We start from the raw sequence: 18,858 nt of genomic DNA, 5'->3' as shown, positions 1-18,858 counted from the left end.
GTAGACGTGTCGTAGGGACCAGCTGTGACTTTGGAATATTTAGAATCCAGCCGTGCTGTTGTAGCACCTCCCGAGATAGTGCTACCCCGACCAACAACTGCTCCCTGGACCTCGCCTTTATCAGGAGATCGTCCAAGTACGGGATAATTAAAACTCCCTTCTTTCGAAGGAGTATCATCATTTCGGCCATTACCTTGGTAAAGACCCTCGGAGCCGTGGATAGACCGAACGGCAACGTCTGGAATTGGTACTGACAATCCTGTACCACAAATCTGAGGTACTCCTGGTGAGGATGGTAAATGGGGACATGCAGGTAAGCATCCTTGATGTCCAGTGATACCATGTAATCCCCCTCGTCCAGGCTTGCAATAACCGCCCTGAGCGATTCCATCTTGAACTTGAATTTTTTTATATATGTGTTCAAGGATTTCAAATTTAAAATGGGTCTCACCGAACCGTCCGGTTTCGGTACCACAAACATTGTGGAATAGTAACCCCGTCCTTGTTGAAGTAGGGGCACCTTTACTATCACCTGTTGTGAATACAGCTTGTGAATTGCCTGTAACACTGCCTCCCTGCCTGAGGGAGTGGTTGGTAAGGCAGATTTGAGGAAACGGCGGGGGGGAGACGTCTCGTATTCCAGCTTGTACCCCTGAGATACTATTTGAAAGAACCAGGGATCCACCCGTGAGCGAGCCCACTGATTGCTGAAATATTTGAGACGGGCCCCCACCGTACCTGGCTCCGCCTGTGGAGCCCCAGCGTCATGCTGTGGACTTAGAGGAAGCGGGGGAGGACTTTTGCTCCTGGGAACTGGCTGTATGCTGCAGCTTTTTACCTCTGCCTCTGGGCAGAAAGGACGCGCCCTTAACCCGCTTGCCCCTATTGGGCCGAAAGGACTGTACCTGATAATACGGTGCTTTCTTTGGCTGTGAGGGAACATGGGGTAAAAATGTAGACTTCCCAGCTGTTGCTGTGGAAACGAGGTCCGAGAGACCATCCCCGAACAACTCCTCACCCTTATAAGGCAGAACTTCCATGTGCCTTTTGGAATCTGCATCTCCTGTCCACTGCCGAGTCCATAACCCTCTCCTGGCAGAAATGGACATTGCACTAATTTTGGATGCCAGCCGGCAAATATCCCTCTGTGCATCCCTCATGTATAAAAGTGCGTCTTTAATATGCTCTAAGGTTAGCAATATAGTGTCCCTGTCTAGGGTATCAATATTTTCCGACAGGGAATCTGACCATGCAGCTGCAGCACTGCACATCCATGCTGAAGCAATAGCTGGTCTCAGTATAACACCTGTGTGTGTATATATAGACTTCAGGATAGCCTCCTGCTTTCTATCAGCAGATTCCTTCAGGGCGGCCGTATCCGGAGACGGTAGTGCCACCTTCTTTGACAAGCGTGTGAGCGCTTTATCCACTCTAGGGGATGTTTCCCAACGTGCCCTATCCTCTGGCGGGAAAGGGTACGCCATTAGTAACCTCTTAGAAATTACCAGTTTCTTATCAGGGGAAGCCCACGCTTCTTCACACACTTCATTTAACTCCTCAGATGGAGGAAAAGCTACTGGTAGTTTTTTCTCTCCAAACATAATACCCTTTTTTGTGGTACCGGGGGTAACATCAGAAATGTGCAACACATTTTTCATTGCCTCAATCATGTAACGTGTGGCCCTACTGGAAGTTACATTAGTCTCATCGTCGTCGACACTGGAGTCAGTATCCGTGTCGACATCGGTCTGCCATCTGAGGTAGCGGGCGTTTTAGAGCCCCTGATGGCTTTTGAGACGCCTGGGCAGGCACAGGCTGAGAAGCCGGCTGTCCCACATTTGGTATGTCGTCAAACCTTTTATGCAAGGAGTCGACACTGTCGCGTAATTCCTTCCACAGCACCATCCACTCAGGTGTCGACCCCGCAGGGGGTGACATAATATTTATAGGCATCTGCTCCGCCTCCACATAAGCCTCCTCATCAAACATGTCGACACAGCCGTACCGACACACCGCATACACACAGGGAATGCTCTGACAGAGGACAGGACCCCACAAAGCCCTTTGGGGAGACAGAGAGAGAGTATGCCAGCACACACCAGAGCGCTATATAACACAGGGATCCCACTATAAATGAGTGTTTTCCCTTATAGCTGCTTGTTTTATATATATACTGCGCCTAAATTTAGTGCCCCCCCTCTCTTTTTTACCCTTGTGTAGCTTGACAACTGCAGGGGAGAGCCAGGGAGCGTCCTTCCAGTGGAGCTGTGAGGGAAAAATGGCGCCAGTGTGCTGAGGGAGATGGCCCCGCCCCTTTTCCGGCTGACTTCTTCCGCTTTTTCTGGAATTCTGGCAGGGGTATTTTTACACCTATATAGCCTTCCTGACTATATATGGTGTAGATTTGCCAGCCAAGGTGTCTTATATTGCCCTCAGGGCGCCGCCCCCCCCACCCATCAGTGACCGGAGTGTGAGGTGTGCATGAGGAGCAATGGCGCACAGCTACAGTGCTGTGCGCTACCTTGTTGAAGACTGAAGTCTTCTGCCGCCGATTTTCCGGAACACTTCTTGCTTCTGGCTCTGTAAGGGGGCCGGCGGAGCCGCTCCGGAAACGAACACCAAGGTCGGGTCCTGCGGTTGATCCCTCTGGAGCTAATGGTGTCCAGTAGCCTAAGAAGCCCAAACTACCACCAGTTAGGTAGGTTCGCTTCTTCTCCCCTTAGTCCCTCGTTGCAGTGAGTCTGTTGCCAGCAGATCTCACTGTAAAATAAAAAACCTAAATATACTTTCTTTCTAGGAGCTCAGGAGAGCCCCTAGTGTGCATCCAGCTCAGCCGGGCACAAGATTCTAACTGAAGTCTGGAGGAGGGTCATAGTGGGAGGAGCCAGTGCACACCAGTAGTCTAAAGCTTTCTTTATAGTTGTGCCCAGTCTCCTGCGGAGCCGCTATTCCCCATGGTCCTTACGGAGTCCCAGCATCCACTTAGGACGTCAGAGAAATATAGGACGCAGAGCCCGGTGCTGGTTGTAAAAATACGGGGGATCCCCTGTCACTTTTTTCCCCGTATTTTTACAACCAGGTCCGGCTCAAAGAGCCCGAGGCTGGTTATGCTTAGGAGGGGGGACCCCACACAATTTTTTTTCTGGGTTTTTTAAACACTTTTGTCCCGTCCAAAAAGTCGAATCCAGGACGCACACTATCCGTCAATTGGTCCGTTTTTCGACAGCGGGATTGTCGAATCCGTTTTTTATTGAATATGTCGAATTCGGGGTCCCGGCGGCAGGGTGTCTGACTGTCGAATTGTGTCGAATTAAAAAACGGTCGAATTCCAGCCGGAATTCGACCGCAATTGCATATACCCCATAGTGTGAGAAATGTATCAAGCAGTGGAAAGCATGGAGAAGTTGCCCGTAGCACCCATTCAGCTTCAAGGTAGCATTCAGAAAGTACATTCTATAAAATGATAGGTAGAAGCTGGTTGCTATGGGTAATGTCTCCATTCTTTGACTTTTGATACTGTACATCTACCCTGTGGTTGTGTAATACAAATAAAACTAACAGAGCTTGGAGATGGAAGAGAGGGAGGAAACAAATCACCAGCTCTAGCTCAGTAACACAGTGTATGGTTATGGTCAGCTATTTTATGCGCTGAGTTTAGGGTGTAGTGTCTTGTTAAGAGCTTGTTGAGTTATTTACTTGTTGTCCATTAGAGGGTTAATCTGAAAGGAAAAATGTAAATCATTTGGTGTCTTTTACTGGTATATTACAATAGTTTGTCCTATAAGCCACTATGTAACCTTGGTCAAGCATAAGGCATGCCAAGTACTTTACATAGGTCCATTACCCTGAGATGATTTAATATCAGTATCAGTATCTTCTGCCATATACTGTGTTGTACAATTACACTGCCATTACTAGCAGTGTAACAAGCATTTGCCATTGTAGATATTTATTGAATTTTAGAAGTCCTATAGTTCAATCTTTTTGACCATTTTGTATATATTTTTCACACCATTTAGATTTTAAAGTGTATCAGCCAACTGGAACTAGCACAATTAATAGGCACTGGCGTGAAACCTCGTTACATCTCTGGGACAGTGAGGAATAGAGAAGGGTCATTTACTGGAACCAAAGATCAAGCCTCAGATGAGTTTCTAGGCCTAGGTGAGTGTGTCCAGTCATTCGGCAAATAAATGTTTTACTGACCTGGGCCCTGAAGTGCTTAGCGGCTATTCTCTGCCTTTACATTTCATTCTCTTTTTCTCTATGATAACAGTCGGAGGAAATGTTGACTGGAAGCAGATGGCCAGTATACAGGAATCCATAGGTGAAACTAGCTCTCAAAGCGTTGTGGTGGCTGTGGACAGGTATGGTTAGTTTTTGTTTTTTTATACTACAGTGAAATAAATGATTTGTCCACTTTTTTTGACATTGCCTCTTTACAAGAAATGGATTGCCACTTGCTCTGTCTAGGAGAAGGAAGTAAGTCCACCATAGGTGCTTCAGCTAACAGAGACTCCATCAAAAGTGCTTCAGCTAACAGAGACTCCATCAAAAGTGCTTCAGCTATCAGAGACTCCATCATAAGTGCTTCAGCTATCAGAGACTCCATCATAAGTGCTTCAGCTATCAGAGACTCCATCATAAGTGCTTCAGCTATCAGAGACTCCATCATAAGTGCTTCAGCTATCAGAGACTCCATCATAAGTGCTTCAGCTATCAGAGACTCCCTTTAAACTTGCATGACTTAGTTTCAGAAATAGGTTTTATTAGGTCACTGTAGACTGTATTAGATCCACTTTACTTAATAATCAAATAGTTAAGCAACCCTTATATATATATATATATATATATATATATATGTATGTTGGTCTGTGTACAACAGGACAATGGTTCGTCAGTGTGGTGACTGTCCAACTGTGTCCTTATGCTGCCACGGCCACCTTGTCATCCAGTATTTATAATAACAAACATTGAATAAATCCCAGAGGAGAGACAGTCATTACGTATATGTTGTGACTTAAAATGTTATGATGTAAATATATTGTGATCGCTATTTTAGTTATTGCAGATGGGTCTAAGTAATTTGGTACTGGTTTTGCTTACTCAAAGACAAGGCAATAAATAATGGAAATGGTTTAAAAAAAAAGTGTTTCAATCACAGAACTTTAGAACGCAGTCACTAAAACTCTGTTTCTGCATAAACGCAACCAACCAGCTAGATCCAGTGTATACGCAGTTTTGAATTGAGCTTAACACATTATGTATAAAAAAATCTATGTGGGAAGTCAGTTAGCTGCAGGATTTTCTGTGCGGCTGCAGCTCTCGGGTTTAATACCCGGAGCTATTCAATTAGCAGCCTGTGTTCTCGCCCAGTAACCTATAGATTCCCATGTAAGTGCCCGGAGTTATGGGTTAACCGCTTGTGGGCCCTGAAAGCCCTATGTGCCATGGATTTCTGAGGATGATGCGGACAGAAATCTGCATTAAGTGCAGCCTGCGGGTTGTAATTGAATAGCCCTGGGAGCTACAAGCCCACAATAAGTGCTCTTAGTAATTGCATTTAGCCCTGTGTCTACTTTGTGCATTGTTTAGGGACATTGTAAGATTGTCACTTACTGTTGGATTATTTACCAGTAAAAATTGCAAGTTTGCACTGACCTGCAGCAACCAGTCACAAATTAGCTAATCTGTCTAGTAGCACAATTGTGGGGTTGCGTTGTTCGGGTCTGTATTTGCACCTTTGAGTAAATACCCCTCGTTGTATCTTTTCCGTCTCTCCTGAATAGCACCCTAATTGGCTCTCCAGCTTTTAACCATGGATGCTTTCTTTCCAGCCAGTGGAACACAGCATTTAGAATCTCATGCCCCCTGCACATGCTTATTAGAACGAGAACGCTTATGCTGTAGACAGTGTGCACTGGCTGACTGCATGCATGTGAGTCTTGGTTCCGCCTAACAAAATGTCTGCCACCATTGTGTGTAGATAGCAGAGGCACTTTCAAAATCTCTCAGTTAGAATTTAACTCCTGTTTAAATCATAATAACAGCATACACGTTGTAAATCAGTGGAGAATTACATCCTGGAACATCTCGGTCACTAGTTAGTTGTAAATGGCAAACTGTAATTAAACTGTTCTCATTATTTCTATATGATTGGTTTCTCTTTTAACAATTAATGATTCATTACACCCTGAAGTATGCAGGCTTATTATAGCTTCACTGTAATATTTAGAACAAATTAATCTTTCATCGTGGTCGGATTATCTGGATGGCTGCATCCATGCTACAGTTGCAGGTACATTACTAAGCTTGTCAGTGAAAGTACAGAGAGAGCATACAATGTACCGGGTGGTCTTCAGGTTGCCGACTGTCGGGATCCCGGCGCACAGTATACCGACAGCCGGCATACCAACAGTTTTTCTCCCTTGTCACTATTACGTCTCCTAGTCCTGCCGCTTTTTCAGTTTGCTTCAGTAACAATTCCTCATCAGACACATTAATACCAGGCAGCTTGTAGCATATCCCTAATACTATCTTTTTTGTTCCCTTTCCCCTGCATGCAATTTCTACCCATAACGTCTCAACAGTATTTACAGTCCGTTTATGAATATCTTCCTGTATATCAGGCTTTACGTAAAGACATACCCCTCCACCCCGTTTATTTTTCCTGTCTCTCCTGAACAGCATATAACCCTCCAGATTGACTGTCCAATCATGAGATTCGTCCCACCAAGTTTCAGTAATGCCTATAATATTGTACTGTTTGCTTGCTCCAAGGACTTCTAGTTCCCCCTTTTCTCTAACGTCCTAGAGGATGCTGGGACTCCGTAAGGACCATGGGGATAGACGGGCTCCGCAGAAGACATGGGCACTTTAAGAAAGACTTTGGATCTGGGTGTGCACTGGCTCCTCCCTCTATGCCCCTCCTCCAGACCTCAGTTTGATACTGTGCCCAGTGGAGACTGGGTGCATTTCAGGGAGCTCTCCTGAGTTTCCTGTAAAGAAAGTATGTTCAGGGAGCCTGCTGGCAACAGGCTCCCTGCATCGAGGGACTGAGGAGAGAGAAACAGACCCACTTCTCTGAGTTTCAGGGCTCTGTTTCTTAGGCTACTGGACACCATTAGCTCCAGAGGGATCGGTACGCAGGTCTCACCCTAGCCGTCCGTCCCAGAGCCGCGCCGCCGTCCTCGCAGAGCCGGAAGATAGAAGCCGAGTGAGTATTGAAAAGACTTCAGAGGCGGCAGAAGACACCTTGATTTTCATAGAGGTAACGCACAGCACTGCAGCTGTGCGCCATTGCTCCCATTCACCTCACACACCTCGGTCACTGTAAGGGTGCAGGGCGCAGCGGGGGCGCCCTGGGCAGCAATATAAACCTCTCCTGTGGCATATGTGTATATATACATGTACAGCTGGGCACTGTACATGTATATAAAGAGCCCCCGCCATGTTATTGAGAAAACTGAGCGGGACAGAAGTCCGCCGCCGAGGGGGCGGGGCTTCTCCCTCAGCACTCACCAGCGCCATTTTTCTCCACAGCACCGCTGAGAGGAAGCTCCCCGGACTCTCCCCTGCTTGACACACGGTGAAAGAAGGGTTTTAAAGTAGAAGGGGGGCACATAATTGGCGCATATACATAATACAAAAGCGCTACTGGGTAAACATACTGTGTTTTTTCCTGGGTCATATAGCGCTGGGGTGTGTGCTGGCATACTCTCTCTCTCTCTGTCTCTCCAAAGGGCCTGGTGGGGAACCTGTCTTCAGAAAAGAGCTTCCCTGTGTGTGTGGGTGGTGTGTCGGTACGCGTGTGTCGACATGTCTGAGGTTGAAGGCTCACCTCAAAGGAGGAGGGGGAGTGTATGAATGTAAGGTCTCCGTCGGCAGTGCCGACACCTGACTGGATGGATATGTGGAATGTATTAAGTGCTAATGTTAATTTATTGCCCAAGAGATTAGACAAAGCTGAAGCTAGGGTACAGTCAGGGAGTCAACCCATGTCTGTCCCAATGTCGCCTGGACCTTCAGGGTCTCAGAAGCGCCCACTATCCCAAATAGTTGACACAGATACCGACACGGATTCAGACTCCAGTGTCGACTACGATGATGCAAAATTACAGCCAAAGGTGGCTAAATGTATTCGATATATGATTATCGCAATAAAAGATGTTTTGCATATCACTGAGGAACCCCCTGTCCCTGACACGAGGGTACACATGTATAAGGGAAAGAAACCTGAGGTCACCTTTCCCTCCTCACATGAGCTGAACGAATTATGCGAAAAAGCGTGGGAAACTCCAGACAAAAAACTGCAGATTCCCAAAAGGATTCTAATAGCGTATCCTTTCCCGTCACAGGACAGAATACGGTGGGAAACCTCCCCTAGGGTAGACAAAGCTTTGACACGCTTATCAAAAAAGATAGCGCTCCCATCCCAAGATACGGCTACCCTCAAGGATCCTGCTGACCGCAAGCAGGAGGTTACCTTGAAGTCCATTTACACACATTCTGGTACGTTACTCAGACCGGCTATTGCGTCGGCCTGGGTTTGTAGTGCTGTATCAGCATGGACAGATTCCTTATCAGCGGATATTGAGACCCTTGATAAAGATACCATTTTAATGACCCTAGGGCATATAAAAGATGCTGTCTTATATATGAGGGATGCTCAAAGAGACATTAGTATACTGGGTTCCAGGATAAACGCTATGTCTATTTCTGCTAGGCGAGTCTTATGGACCTGACAGTGGACAGGTGATGCCGACTCCAAGAGGCATATGGAGTTGTTACCTTACAAGGGTGAAGAATTGTTTGGAGAGGGCCTCTCGGACCTCATCTCCACGGCTACGGCAGGTAAATCAAATTTTTTGCCATACATTTCCTCACAATCTAAGAAAGCGCCTCATTATCAAATGTAGTCCTTTCGTTCCAACAAAAGCAAGAGAGTACGTGGATCGTCCTTTCTTGCCAGAGGTAAGGGCAGAGGGAAAAAGCTGCACAACACAGCTAGTTCCCAGGAACAGAAGTCCTCCCCGGCCTCTGCAAAATCCACCGCATGACGCTGGGGCTCCCCGGAGGGAGTCCGCTCCAGTGGGGGCACGTCTTCGGCTTTTCAGCCACATCTGGGTTCACTCACAGGTGGATCCCTGGGCAATAGAAATTGTTTCCCAGGGTTACCAGCTGGAATTCGAAGAGGTGCCTCCTCGCCGGTTTTTTAAATCGGCCCTACCGACTTCTCCCCTGGAAAGGGAGATAGTGTTACATGCGATTCACAAATTATGTCTTCAACAAGTGGTGGTAGAGGTTCCCCTGCTTCAAAGAGGGAAGGGGTACTACTCAACTCTGTTTGTGGTCCCGAAACCAGACGGTTCGATCAGACCCATTTTGAATTTAAAATCCCTGAACCTTTACTTAAAACGGTTCAAGTTCAAGATGGAATCGCTCAGAGCGGTCATCGCCAGCCTGGAAGGGGGGGATTTTATAGTATCTCTGGACATAAAGGATGCATACCTGCATGTCCCAATATATCCACCTCATCAGGCGTACCTGAGATTTGTGGTACAGGATTGTCATTACCAATTTCAGACGTTGCCGTTTGGGCTTTCTACGGCCCCGAGAATTTTCACCAAGGTAATGGCGGAAAGGATGGTGCTCCTGCGCAAGCAGGGTGTCACAATTATCCCGTACTTGGACGATCTTCTCATAAAAGCGAGATCACGGGAGAAGTTGCTGAACAGCGTATCACTTTCACTGAATATGTTACAGCGACACGGCTGGATTCTCAATATTCAATAGTCGCAGCTGAATCCTACGACTCGTCTGCCCTTCTTGGGCATGATTCTGGACACAGACCAGAAGAGGGTTTTTCTTCCGACAGAAAAAGCGCAGGAACTCATGACTCTAGTCATGAACCTGTTGAAACCAAAACAAGTGTCAGTACATCATTGCACTCAAGTCCTGGGAAAAATGGTGGCGACATACGAAGCCATTCCCTACGGCAGATTCCATGCAAGGACCTTCCAATGGGACCTATTGGACAAATGGTCCGGGTCACATCTGCAAATGCATCAGCGGATCACCCTGTCCCCCCGGGCCAGAGTATCTCTCCTGTGGTGGCTGAAAAGTGCTCACCTTCTAGAGGGCCGCAGGTTCGGCATTCAGGACTGGATCCTGGTGACCACGGACGCGAGCCTCCGAGGTTGGGGAGCAGTCGCACAGGGAAGAAATTTCCAAGGCCTTTGGTCAAGTCAAGAGACTTGTCTTCACATCAACATCCTGGAACTAAGGGCCATATACAACGCCCTACGTCAAGCGGAGACCTTACTTAGCGATCGACCAGTTCTGATCCAGTTAGACAACGTCACCGCAGTAGCTCATGTAAACCGCCAAGACGGCACAAGGAGCAGAGTGGCGATGGCGGAAGCCACCAAAATTCTTCGCTGGGCGGAGAATCATGTAAGCGCTCTGTCAGCAGTGTTCATTCCGGGAGTGGACAACTGGGAAGCAGACTTCCTCAGCAGACACGATCTACATCCAGGAGAGTGGGGACTTCATCAGGAAGTCTTCACACAGATTGCAAGTCGGTGGGGACTGCCCCAAATAGACATGATGGCGTCCCGTCTCAACAAAAAGCTACAAAGGTATTGCGCCAGGTCAAGAGACCCTCAGGCGGTAGCTGTGGACGCCCTAGTGACACCGTGAGTGTTCCAGTCGGTCTATGTATTTCCTCCTCTTCCTCTCATACCCAAGGTGTTGAGGATAATAAGAAAAAGAGGAGTGATAACAATACTCATTGTTCCGGATTGGCCACGAAGGACCTGGTATCCGGATCTGCAGGAAATGCTCACAGAAGATCAGTGGCCTCTTCCTCTAAGGCAGGACCTGTTGCAACAGGGTCCCTGTCTGTTCCAAGACTTACCGCGGCTGCGTTTGACGGCATGGCGGTTGAACGCCGGATCCTAGCGGAAAATGGTATTCCGGATGAGGTCATTCCTACGCTAATAAAGGCTAGGAAGGACGTGACATCTAAACATTATCACCGAATATGGCGAAAATATGTTTCTTGGTGTGAGGCCAGGAATGCTCCTACGGAAGAATTCCATCTAGGCCGTTTTCTTCACTTCCTACAAACCGGAGTGAATTTGGGCCTAAAATTAGGCTCCATTAAAGTTCAGATTTCGGCCTTATCCATTTTCTTTCAAAAAGAATTGGCCTCTTTACCTGAAGTACAGACTTTTGTGAAGGGAGTACTGCATATTCAGCCTCCTTTTGTACCTCCGGTGGCGCCTTGGGATCTTAACGTGATGTCGAGTTTCCTTAAGTCACATTGGTTTGAACCACTTAAAACAGTGGAGTTGAAATATCTCACTTGGAAGGTGGTCATGTTGTTAGCCTTGGCTTCGGCTAGGCGAGTTTCGGAATTAGCGGCTTTATCACATAAAAGCCCATATCTGGTTTTCCATATGAATAGAGCGGAATTGCGGACCCGTTCTTAATTCCTACCTAAGGTGGTCTGATCCTTTCATATGAACCAACCTATTGTCGTGTCTGTGGCTACACGTGATTTGGAGGATTCCGAGTCCCTTGATGTGGTCAGGGCTTTGAAAATTTACGTGGCCAGAACGGCTAGGATCAGAAAAACAGAAGCACTGTTTGTCCTGTATGCAGCCAACAAGGTTGGCGCTCCTGCTTCACAGCAGACTATTGCTCGCTGGATCTGTAACACGATTCAGCAGGCGCATTCTACGGCAGGATTGCCGTTACCGAAATCGGTTAAGGCCCATTCCACTAGGAAGGTGGGCTCGTCTTGGGCGGCTGCCCGAGGGGTCTCAGCACTACAGCTGTGCCGAGCTGCTACTTGGTCGGGATCAAACACCTTTGCAAAGTTCTATAAGTTTGATACCCTGGCTGAGGAGGACCTCCTGTTTGCTCAATCGGTGCTGCAGAGTCATCCGCACTCCCCCGCCCCATTTGGGAGCTTTGGTATAATCCCCATGGTCCTTACGGAGTCCCAGCATCCTCTAGGACGTTAGAGAAAATAGGATTTTAAACCTACCGGTTAATCTTTTTCTCGTAGTCCGTAGAGGATGCTGGGCGCCCGTCCCAAGTGCGGACTACTTCTGCAAGACTTGTATATAGTTATTGCTTACATAAGGGTTATGTTATAGTTTCATCGGGTTTGGACCGATGATATGTTGTTTGTCATACTGTTAACTAGATAGTATATCACAAGTTATACGGTGTGGCTGGTATGAATCTTGCCCTTAGATTAACAAAAATCCTTTCCTCGTACTGTCCGTCTCCTCTGGGCACAGTTTCTCTAACTGAGGTCTGAAGGAGGGGCATAGAGGGAGGAGCCAGTGCACACCCAGATCCAAAGTCTTTCTTAAAGTGCCCATGTCTCCTGCGGAGCCCGTCTATCCCCATGGTCCTTACGGAGTCCCAGCATCCTCTACGGACTACGAGAAAAAGATTTACCGGTAGGTTTAAAATCTTATTTTTTTTCCAGCAAGGCTTCTAGCTTTTACATACATACAATTAAGATAAGTATTCCCCCATGTGCTAGGGACTTCATTTTCTATGTGCAGTATTGATGACCCATAATCGTCGTTAGTTACTGTTTTTGCAATACCCTTGGTAATACCCTCGTTAGTACCCTTGCCGGCTGCTCTTTCCCTCCCCTCTTCTCCTCCCCCCTTCAGTTCACTATCTCCATCCTTACTATTCTCACTGCATTCGTTTTTCTAGCTAAACCCTTCCCCCCAGGGACCTAGTTTAAAATCTCCTCCAACCTTCTAACTATCCTTCCCCTGACTGAGAAGTCCGCCCAGTGTTCCAGGAACACAAACCCCTCTTTCCTACACCAGTCTCTAATCCACACATTTTAGTGCAAATTGTGTTTATTGAAAGATCAATTACAGTAACAAACAGTAACATACAGACAATCGTGGCGGAGAACATTGTCGCAAAATAACTGGAGGACTATTAAGCTACCTTAGCCATTAGCAGAAAGGCCTATATCAAAATAATATAACAATACAACCCACAGATATATACTATTTGGAGGCAAACACATCATGTTGGTCGTGTTAATCAAAAACAAAAAGCTACGTGGAGAAGAAAAGTAAAGAAAAAAAAAGAGGAACAGAGAAGAAGAAGAAGAGGGGAAAGAAAAGAAGGAGCATCAGAAGCAAACTCAAATCAGGTTCAGGTCAGGTACAGAGTCAAGTTCACCTGGTCCATGCGCGGACCTCCTGCTAGCCATAGAGTGGAGAGCAGTACATTGAGGGAAGAAAGCGTCTATGAAGACGGGGGCGAGCAGGAAGCGAGGATGGACCTAAAGGTTGGGGAGTCTTTGAAAAGTAGCCAGCGGGCCCACTTGTCCCTGTAGGACGAGTAGTCTCCATCAGCGGAGGTCATTATATCATCTAAGTCCATGTATAAATCTATCCTGGTCAGCCAGTCCCTAACAGTTGGAGGAGAGGAGGAGCGCCAACGGACAGGGATCACCGCTTTGGCAGCGTTGTTGAGATGGCATAGCAGGGAGTGCTTGTAGCCCGAGACAGGTCTGGACGAGTAATGGAACAGCCAAAACAGGGTCCTTCGGCACCGTCTCCCCCGTTATGTCAGCAGTGAGTGAAAGTACCTCCTTCCAATACGGTTGGAGTAAGGGACACGACCACCATATGTGGAGCGGGTTCGCTGGGCCGGAAGAGCAACGCCAGCAGGTGTCAGGGAGGCCCAGACCCATTTTAGAAAGAATGTCAGGGCACCTGTACCATCGAGAAATCAATTTGTACTGGGTCTCAACAACCAGTGTGCTAGGAGAGCAAGCATGGGCCAGTTTGAATATTTTCTCCCAGACATCATCCCCGAGCTCCCGTCCGAAGTCTCTGTCCCACGTCTCAGTATAGGATGGGAGAGTTGTGCTAGAGTCAGCCAAGAGCAGGTTATATAGCAGGGAGATAGAGTGAGTCGGGGGTGACGAACCGTCGCATAGGCGCTCGAACGGCGTAAGTGCCGTGGGCCTCCCTCCCAGGTTACCTCGGGAGACCAAGAAGTGCCGGACCTGTAAGTAGCGCCAAAAGTCCCCAGGTGGCAAATGCCATTTCGCTTGTAAGTCCGAAAAGGAGACAACCCCGCCCCCGTCCACCAGCTGCCCGACCCTACAGAGGCCTAGGCTGAACCAGTGCTGAAAGGCCCACGGATCCATTCCCGGGGGGAATCGTTCATTAAATAAGAAAGACATGTAGGAGGAAGTAGGCGAGGACACAGAGGGGAGTTTCCTCACCACCTTCCAGCATGCCAAAGTGGGGCCAACAGTGGGATGGGAGGTGGCTGGGAGGGTGATTAGCCACGGAGCAACGACGATAGGCAGGGAAAGCGCCTGGCTCTCAATCTGCACCCACTGTTTCGATGAAGCGGCTCTGGACCTCCAAAGAATCCGTTGGAGGTGGCAGGCCTGATAATAACCGCGGATATCTGGCAGACGGAGGCCGCCTTACCCCTCTGCCGGACCATCGTGGAGAACTTCAGGCGAGGTCTCTTGCCCCCCCCCCAGATGAACTCTCTGAATAACCGTTGGATCTCCTTAAACCAAGTGGAAGGGATCAAAATCGGCAGGGTCTGCAGTAAGTATAGGATCCTAGGGAGAGAGTTCATCTTGAGGACCCCCAATCTACCCAACCAAGAAAAGGATTTGGAAGTCCATGACTGTAGGTCCGCACGGAGCTTGGCTAGAAGAGGGGTGAAGTTGGAGTCAAAGAGACGGGAAAGGTCCCTGGTAATAGTGGTCCCCAAGTATTTCAATTGAGAAGTCTGCCAGGTGAAGGGGAGTGCCACTTGGAGCCCCGATACCATGGCAGGCGGGGCAGTAAGGTTCAGGGCCACAGATTTCGAATAATTGATTTTAAAGTTAGAGAGCTCGCCAAAGAGCTTGAACTCGGCCATCAGATTAGGCAAAGAAACAACAGGATTCGTGACTATAGCCAGTAGGTCATCAGTGAAGAGGGCAAGCTTATAGTCAGTATCCTGAAGCCTGATCCCAGAAATGTCGGGGTTCAACCTAATAGACCTAGCTAGGACCTCCATGCAGAGAATAAAAATCATGGTGGACAGAGGGCAGCCCTGCCGAGTTCCATTATTAATAGCGAACGACCCCGACAGGGAACCGTTCATCACGATTCTGGCCGAAGGGGAGGTATAGAGAGCCAAGATGCGATGCAAGCAGATCGGACCCAAACCCATGTGCCGCAGCACTCCGGCCAGAAAGCCCCAATCTATCCTGTCAAACGCTTTTTCAGCGTCAGTGGATAGGAGGACTGCCGGGTAGCCCTGTAGGGAGGCATGGTGCATGAGTGCAATGATCTTGGACGTATTGTCCTTTGCTTCCCGGCCAGGGACAAACCCCACTTGGTTGCTATGTATAAGGGAGGGTAGGAGGGACCTGAGCCTATTGGCTAGGAGTTTAGCGTAAAGTTTGACGTCCACATTAAGAAGGGATATAGGCCTGTAGCTGGGGCACAGGGTGGGGTCTTTGCCTTCCTTAGGTATAATTGCAATGTGAGCCTCAAGAGACTGCTTAGAGAAAGGATTAGTATCAGAAACCGTGTTACACGCGTCTAAGAGGAGAGGAAGCCGTTTGTCCCGAAAGGCCTTATAGTAAGTGATGGGGAATCCGTCAGGGCCTGGACTCTTTCCAGAAGGAGTAGATTTGATGGCCTCTTCAAGTTCCTGGGAAGTAAAGGGACTTTCCAACGCCTCCCCCTCCTCCTCGGAGAGTTTAGGGAAGCCTGTCTTTGTGAGGTAAGCGCCCACGTCGCATGTTCTAGCTCCGGTCGGGTCGGAAGAAGGAAGGTTGTAGAGGGAAGTGTAGTATGAACAGAAAGTCTCCGCAATCTTATCCATGTCATGGAAGGAGCGCCCATGCGCGTCTTTTATGGAGGGGATGAACGAGAGCGCCCTCCGGCTCCGGAGAGCCCGGGCAAGCATTTTGCCCGGCTAGTTGCCCCATCGATAATACCGATTGTGACACTTCTGAAAGGAGAATTTCACTTTATCCAAAAGCAATTTATTCAGAGACGAACGGGAAGAGAGCAGATCTATGTAGGTGCCCTGGGAGAGGGTAGCCTTGTGGGCAGCCTCGAGTGACTCTACTTGCCGCAGGAGTCCCTCAATTTGGCCCAGACGTTGTTTCTTTAGATAGGAGCCCAACTGGATGCACTTACCCCGGATTACGCATTTATGGGCCTCCCAGACCGTCAAGTCAGAGACCTCGGGAGAGACGTTGCACGTGATATACATATCAAGGGCTTCATCAAGTTGGGCTTTGCAATACGGGTCATGCAGTAGAGATTCGTTGAAGCGCCACGAACGTCGCTGGGCGAATGAGGGTCCGAAGGCAATGTCAAGTCGCACTGGGGCGTGGCCGGACCATGTTATTTGGCCAATGGTAGCGTCACAGGCCAGGGACAGATGTCTATGACCAAGAAGAATAAGATCCAGTCTGGAATAAGAGCGGTGAGGAACTGAAAAATGCGTGTAATCCGGGTCAGACGGGTGGAGAATACACCAGATGTCTGCCAGCTGATGGAGGTGTAACAGGCGTCCCACCTTCCCGGACAAGCGGCGTTGCGGTGGCGTGGGCCCGGAGGAAGTGTCAAGGGTGCAGTCAAGAGTCAAATTGAAGTCGCCTCCCACAATCAGGATCCCCTGTTTCAGCGCGTCCACCCTGACCAAAACAGCCTCGAGGAAGGCAAATTGACCTTGGTTAGGGGCATATATGTTGACAATGGTAAAAGTTGTGTTGAAGATTGAGCAAACAAGTACAAGGCATCTCCCCTCCTCCAACCTGTGAACCACAACATTGGTGACGGGTAGGTGTTTAGCGAAAAGGATGGCTACTCCCTTGGACTTAGAGTGGGAATAATTACAATAGTACGCGGTGGGGAAGAACCTATTTCTCATATGGGGGGCCGAGGGAGAGTTCCGGAAGTGGGTCTCCTGAACTAGGACAATATCTGCCTTCTCCGCATGAAATGAGCGGAGGGCACCGGCTCTCTTCTCCGGGACATTTAGACCCCTAGCGTTTATCGAGAGAATCCTAAGTGTGGAAGCCATGCGTCAAAGAGGTAGGGGGCATCTGAGCTCTAAGGCCGTGGGCCAGGTGAAGAAAGGAAAAGGAAGAAGACAGGAGAAAATAAAGGAAAGAACGAAGAGAGAGAAGTGTCAAGAACCAGAAAAGAAAAAAGCGACGGACCAAAGTAGGTCGGACAGTAAGATACCGCAGCCGGACAGGGATGGGACCATAAGGGTGTCCCTGTCTCGGAAAAACCATAGCGGCAGGGGGCACAGTAGGGGGTCGCGGCCCCGCCATCCTAACATCAAACATTAGAAGTAGAACAAAAGCAATCAAGTGAACCGGTGTTGTGTAAACAGTACAAAAGTGTTGCTGTAGGGAAACCATTACAGCAGTACAATACTAGTAACAGCAGCAAAAGAAATAGGGAAAAACTAAAAGGGTCCTTAGAAGGTGAGGGGGGGGGAGGGGATAGGGAGGGAGAGGGAGGGGGGAAAAATGGGAGGGAGGAGGAGGGAGGGAAGAAAAGCACAATAAAACAGGGGTCAAGAGGCAAAAATCAACTGAGAAACTAAACAGTGGAGTCCGGCAAGGAGGGTCTGACTTCAAACCCAGCAGAAGAGGCCATCAGGTAGCGTCGAACACTTGGGGGGGGGGGGGGTTTCCCCCTTGGATTTCCTCTTCGAATTCTGGACTTTATGCCACCGTTCTCTCCTGGATGGGTTGGCAGAGGCCAAGGCGGGAAGAGTGAAAGCTCGCCAGTCCGGAAGGGAAACATCCCCTAGTCCCAGTGTGGAGCAGAATCCAGGTAGATCTTCCGGAGATTGGAGATGGAGGGCTTGCCAGCATGTGAGACTTGCAGGGAAAATGGGAATCCCCACCTGTACTTAAGGCCATGTTTGCGTAATGCTTCGGTCAAAGGCTTCAACATCCTTCTCTGTTGGAGCGTACGCCAGGAGAGGTCTTGAAAGATTTGGATGCGGGTACCGTTAAAATCGACTCCTTCCAAGTCGCGCACCTTACGAAGAATCTCCTCTTTCTGTGAGAAATAGTGGAGCCTACAGATGACATCCCTCGGCGGATCAGAGGACGTGCCTTTCAGCCTAAGGGCTCTGTGTGCACGGTCGAAGTCAATCGTATCAGAGGGATCCAGGACCAGGATTTCACCAAATATTTTGGTGAGCGCGTCGACGAGGCCGGATGGAGGCACCTCTTCCGGAAGGCCCCGGACCCTAATATTATTCCGACGGCCTCTGTTGTCCAGGTCGTCGAGCTTGTTCTGCATCGTTGCCATGTCCGCCCCCTGCTGAGCGACCGTATCTCGAAGTTGGATAAGTCGGTCTTCGACTGTGTCCCTTTCCTCTTCCAAAGAGACGACTCTAGTGCCCAGGTGTTTAATATCAGATTGCACCGACGAGATCTGGGCCTGAATGGAGTCCTGGAGTCGGCATTCGAGGGCTTGCATATCTTGTTTGGAAGGAAGGGAGCGGACATGAGTCAGAATTTCCCCTATCTCACCCCTCAATTGGGTCATTTGAGCCCGAAGATCACCTGTAGTGGGGGAGGAAGCCATCGTAGCCGGGTCAGTACCCACAGCAGGTACAGGTGGAGAGGGATCAGCAACCGGCGGTACAGATAAGTAGGATCGGAGGTTCGACTGAGACGAGGTACTACGTGTAGACCGAGCGGATTTTCCCTGTTGATTTTTTCTTGCCTCTGGCCATCAGAAGAGGGGGTGGAAAAGGACCATATCAGGAGGACAACACCATGTTCGCAGCAGG

The 18,858-nt window shown here is 48.7% G+C and overlaps 1 protein-coding gene across 2 annotated transcripts in view; it reads left to right on the top strand.

Annotated features, from left to right (window-relative positions):
- Nucleotides 1–18,858, top strand: part of ARFGEF1 (ADP ribosylation factor guanine nucleotide exchange factor 1) — a 331,110-nt gene that overhangs the window by 263,181 nt on the left and 49,071 nt on the right. For both annotated transcript variants that reach the window (XM_063923866.1, XM_063923867.1), the window contains exons 22-23: nucleotides 4,020–4,164; nucleotides 4,277–4,367. In XM_063923866.1, coding sequence (XP_063779936.1) covers nucleotides 4,020–4,164; nucleotides 4,277–4,367 — 236 coding nt within the window. The remainder of the gene's footprint in view (nucleotides 1–4,019; nucleotides 4,165–4,276; nucleotides 4,368–18,858) is intronic.

This window comes from Pseudophryne corroboree, chromosome 5 (genome assembly GCF_028390025.1).
Source record: "Pseudophryne corroboree isolate aPseCor3 chromosome 5, aPseCor3.hap2, whole genome shotgun sequence".
NCBI lineage: Eukaryota > Metazoa > Chordata > Amphibia > Anura > Myobatrachidae > Pseudophryne > Pseudophryne corroboree.
Note: the sequence above shows the minus strand (reverse complement) of the source record. Positions and strands in the feature narration are given on the sequence as shown.